Source organism: Eufriesea mexicana, unplaced genomic scaffold, assembly GCF_001483705.2.
Source record: "Eufriesea mexicana isolate 0111107269 unplaced genomic scaffold, ASM148370v2 scaffold10051, whole genome shotgun sequence".
Taxonomy (NCBI): Eukaryota; Metazoa; Arthropoda; class Insecta; order Hymenoptera; family Apidae; genus Eufriesea; species Eufriesea mexicana.
Window position 1 is genome coordinate 2,708 of NW_016917902.1, and position 5,003 is coordinate 7,710.

Here is a 5,003-nt window from a genome sequence, read left to right on the forward strand (position 1 = left end):
GCGCAAGGAGCCAGCTATGCGATACAGTTATAAAAGTTCATAAATTAATCGCTGAAATTGCATAATTTGTTAATTTCAAACTATTCCCCAATAATTCCAATCGCTAATACGGTCTTCTTTCCTTTTTTATTTGGAGGTCTAGGAGATACAACAGCTGGTTATGAGCTTAATTTTGGATCAGTTAAATGATCATGAGCTGATTTACCCTCACCACTAAACTTTTTATTTAATATCGCAGATTCTTCTTCATCTTCCTCTGCTTTTTCACCATATGATGAAACATTGAAATCTCTGTAACAAAATTTTGCATTGTAAGGAATAATACTACCAGGGCTAAATTCTGCAAACATATATGATTTTTACTTTACCACTGCTGTTTTAGTTTTTGAACTATCCTTTACTTCTTCACTTTTCTGTACTATTGTTCTGGATATAATAACAGAAAATGGTTTGTTCAATATTATAGTTCTTATCAATCTTGAAGGATAAAGTGATCTATAATTCCACAAAAAAGGAGGAAATATCATACTTATGTCAATTCTTGATATATTTTCTTGAACACATTAAATTTACCTCATCTACAAGTGCTTCTTCAAATTTAAGCATATTATATATAGTTTCTCCAGTAACATTACCAAAGATTGTATGTTTATTCTGCAAATCTGGTGTAGAACCAAGAGTAAAGAGGAATTGGGAACCATTGTCATCTTTTTCAGAATTAGCCATAGCAATTAAATCTCGTCGACAAAAACGTAATCTTGTATGAAATTTGCTCTAAAACACATATCTTCAATAATTATTTTCGAATAAAAAAGGAATTCATTTTATTTTTAAATATAGCCTCACTTTAAATTTCTCCATTACAGTTCTCCACATATGCTTTTACTACCTCCTCCTGTACCTTTGAGATCACCATTATTATTGTAATTCAAATTAGAAATTATTTAATACATTAATATAGAAATGTAGAAAGTAAATGTTGTATATCGGTTAAATTTTTAAAAACAGATATGCAATCCATTGAAATATTATAAAATGATACTTACTACTTTACCCTTAGTGGCAGGCTCTTGCATATAAATATTACTCATGTTTGTAAGTCTCCTATAATAAAAAAAATCCTTCATTAATAATATTTCATATTAAATCTTTAGTTATTTATAAATCAGTCAACCAAATGGTTCTTTTCTCGAATAATCATACCTTTTACCTCCTTTTGACATTGGCTTTATTGGCCCAATGAAGTCCATGATGTGCCACAGCACCATTATAATTGCTTCTTTTATAGTTTCCAAGTCCCTATAGATATTACTAAACATTTTTGCCTTAATGCAACATTTACACTCTATATTCAATTTAACTTTACTTTTCATAACTATTATCAATTGTTCATTCTCTATCTCTTCAATGATCCTCATATTTGCAAGTCAATGCCACACATGTTTCTCTCTAGATACATATGCTGCCTCTTTTCTGTTTCTTGATTTGACATAATATACATTTCCGCTTCTCACTGCTTTCATTCGAACTTCTTCCTTTTCTTTATGTATCTCAGCTCCATCATTCTGAAATTTAACACATTAACGATGACCATTGACTTTGATCATGGATATCAATATTTATTCAGATCAAAAACACAACATACCTTTCAATCTCAATATATTCTATGTATCTTGTTGTTAAAGGAGGACAATGCCTAAATTAATTTCGCTTCCTGTTATCTGCCTGAAGCATCTCTTTTTTATGAATCTTTATTTGACAATCAAAGATTTCTATCTCGTATATTATCATAGGGTTAGCTGACCTAGAATCCAATAAACATACCATACTTTACATGTTTGTATTGCTGCTTCAATTTTTTCTCGCTATAAAATATAATTATTGGCATCTATGCTGATGATATTCTATGAGTCCAATATTTTTCTATTGTTGCACGTGCCTGTTTATTTCAACAGAATATTGTCTTTTGACAACCGAGCTCTGCTATCACTAATGAAAGGTGGAAAAACAATGGCTCATAACTTAAGCTATTTAATTACAACTAAAGGTTATGGTAATACAAATACTTACATCCTTTTCGTGATGCAGGCACAACTGCATGGACACGACAATGTTTCCAGCGTTTGTTTGCAATTTTTTCTCATTTCCTATGCATTCTCCTGTTCACTTAGAGAAAAATTAACAAATCACTCAATTTTTGTGATTAATTTATGAAATTTCATAATTGCGTTGTAAAGGCGTACCTTTACATATTTGTTGTCTGTCAGATAAAAAAATGAATGCTGATTGTCTAATTAAAACCGCTGTTTTCGCTGTATTTATCAAAGAATGTAGAAAACTTTATGATTTGGTTTATTAAAATATATTAAAATATATTAGGAACACATAACCAGAGTTCGTAAACTAACATCAGAGTCTTCTCGATCGATGTCGTTATGCTACAACTCAACTTGAAATATATTGGAAATACATCTATAATTAAGGAAGTAATAAAGCTTTAATCGCAAATATCTCAAAAATTATTGAGTAGTTGCGACTATAATGATATTTTTTCTTAAACTGCATGACGATATCTACAAAGCTGCAAAGTTTCAACTAAATCGTTGAAACCTCATCACGTAATAGACAAGGACAGGAAATGGCTAGAAAAGAATAGAATAGATTCGATAGTGAAAAATTAACAAATCACCAACTTTCCCCAATCAATTCGTAAACTTTTGTGGCTGTATCGCAAAGCTGAAACTATAGGCAACATTCTTTTGCAATTTTTGTAAATAATTTGTAGCTAATTAATTTATTATAAATAATTATTTGAAGACGTGAGTAATTTAATAATAGCGAGCGGCATGACTTTTCGATAAAACGTTCAATTATGAACAAAACTAGAATTAAAATGCGAACAAAAATGATATCTGAACATGCCCAAGGATATGGTGTTTATAATGCATGCATAGATATTCATAAATTAATTGCCTAAAGATAGTAATTAATGACAAACTATTAGCACCTCCGGCATCAATTCAAACACGCCGTGCAATAATTATTCTAATAATAATTATTCTAATAAATCCATTTGGCAATAAAGAAATTAACAACTTACTCAATTTCTACAATTAATTTATGAACTTTTATAATTGCATCTTTAAAGAACTTTCCAATATAGTTTTAGAAATAAATTTCTTGTTAATTAATTAATTATTAATAATTATTACACGGCGTGTTTGAATTGATGTCGGAAGTGTTAATAGTTTGTATTATTATAGATTAAAATTTGTGTTGAACAGTGTAATTTTAGGATCACATTGATGTTGTACAAATTTTTCTATAATTTTGTGCGTTTTAAGGAGTTCTATATACTGTTTAGAAGTTTTATTTTATTATACTTTTCTAAATCAAAGACAAATACATCATTCATTGTATATTAAAATACTCAAATATTAACAAAATTACATTTAACAAACTACAATTTATTTCAGTTTTTCAGTTATAAATCAAAGTTATTGCAATGAGTTATCTTAAGAGTCTCTAATTTCTTATATATCGCGCTTTCATCAAAGTTGTATTATTTTTTAAAGTACACTTGACGTAATAATTAAATGTATCAAAAAAAGTTTCTACTTTTTCTTTGAGGAAAATCTCAATGATATGTCTCGGACTGGCTAGTCCTTCAAGATCCCATACACCATATGATAATAATATTAAAAGTTGATTATTTGGTGTCCTGTTCATTATAAACACATTAGAGATAGGCAGGACATATTTTTGCAAATCTTCCCATGGCTGATAGTGCAATACCAGAGTCTGTGAAGTTAATCGCAAAACGATCCATAAGGTACGCATTCTTGTCTCCACAAATGCATCCGTTATATTCGCAATATATAAATCTGCAAATTTTAAATAAATATATTAAACCCTTTCAACAAATTATATAAATATCAAACGAGTTCGGACTAACCTTTTAAATGAACAAGATTGTTTTCTACATTATTAAAAGAATATATAGAAATAGAATCAAATTTTACGAAGACTATGAATTCCTCTTCATCTAATATAATTGATTTCTGCAGTATGAAGTTACTCGTATTTGATTGAAGAACAAAATTCGTTACGAGTTCATTATTACATTGCGATGATATGCGTGTAAATTTGCATTGCATTTTTTCAGTAACAATAGATTTATTAGAGGTATCGAAAGTGTCTTTTACGACTTCCAAATTATTTATGTAAATTGCACGGCCTATAATGGCAACAAAATATATAAGCCACAATATTCAAAATATTTGTTATTAAAGAAGAAATGAAAAGAACATACTTTGTAGAGCTATATTAATTGCTTTTGTTACACTTGAAAATTTCTTCATTCTGTCAGTGGTAAAAGTAATATTAGAATAACTTTTATTCAAATTCTTCATTACTACCCCTGCATATGTATCCTCGATGGTAAGGTTGCCATAAATATTTAAACTGTTTTGTAAGGCAATATCTGTTTTTATTGTTTGGATAGATTTATCTTTTTTCAACTGATGATCCATAAGTTCAGTCATATTTACGTCATTTATGAAACCATTAATAATCAATTCAGATGCATTTATAGTGCCTTGGATTTTTTTCGGAACATAAATTGTTTGATTTATAGACTTTGATAATGTTTCTTCCATGGTATGTCCCATTATAGTTCCAGACACCCTGCATAATTAAATATTAATTTTAATAAAATTAGCTATTAATCGAGAATTCGGGAACCTTGCGGGGAAGGGGGTCTACTGTCGAAATATCGCAATAAAGGTATCTGTAGTCTTTGTCTTTTTTTAAGACAATTTAATATTTGCTTGTGATATATACTTTAATATTCCTATACTTGAATAATTAAATTTATATTAACTATTTATACATTGTAAGAAATCAGAATAAAATATGCGACATATTCATATCATATTTTTTGAAATTATTCTCTCGGGAGACGATCATCACCATTTGCCCCTTCCCCCTTAAATGCATTCCTG

The 5,003-nt window shown here is 29.0% G+C and overlaps 1 protein-coding gene across 1 annotated transcript in view; it reads right to left on the reverse strand.

Annotated features, from left to right (window-relative positions):
• Positions 1-3,525: 3,525 nt before the first annotated feature.
• The window catches only part of LOC108553282 (uncharacterized), an 8,364-nt gene continuing 6,886 nt past the window's right edge, over positions 3,526-5,003 (reverse strand). The window contains exons 13-15 of the mRNA XM_017908119.1: positions 4,313-4,686; positions 3,956-4,237; positions 3,526-3,884 (exon numbers count right to left, since the gene is read on the reverse strand). Of these exons, the coding sequence (XP_017763608.1) occupies positions 3,526-3,884; positions 3,956-4,237; positions 4,313-4,686 (1,015 nt within the window). The remainder of the gene's footprint in view (positions 3,885-3,955; positions 4,238-4,312; positions 4,687-5,003) is intronic.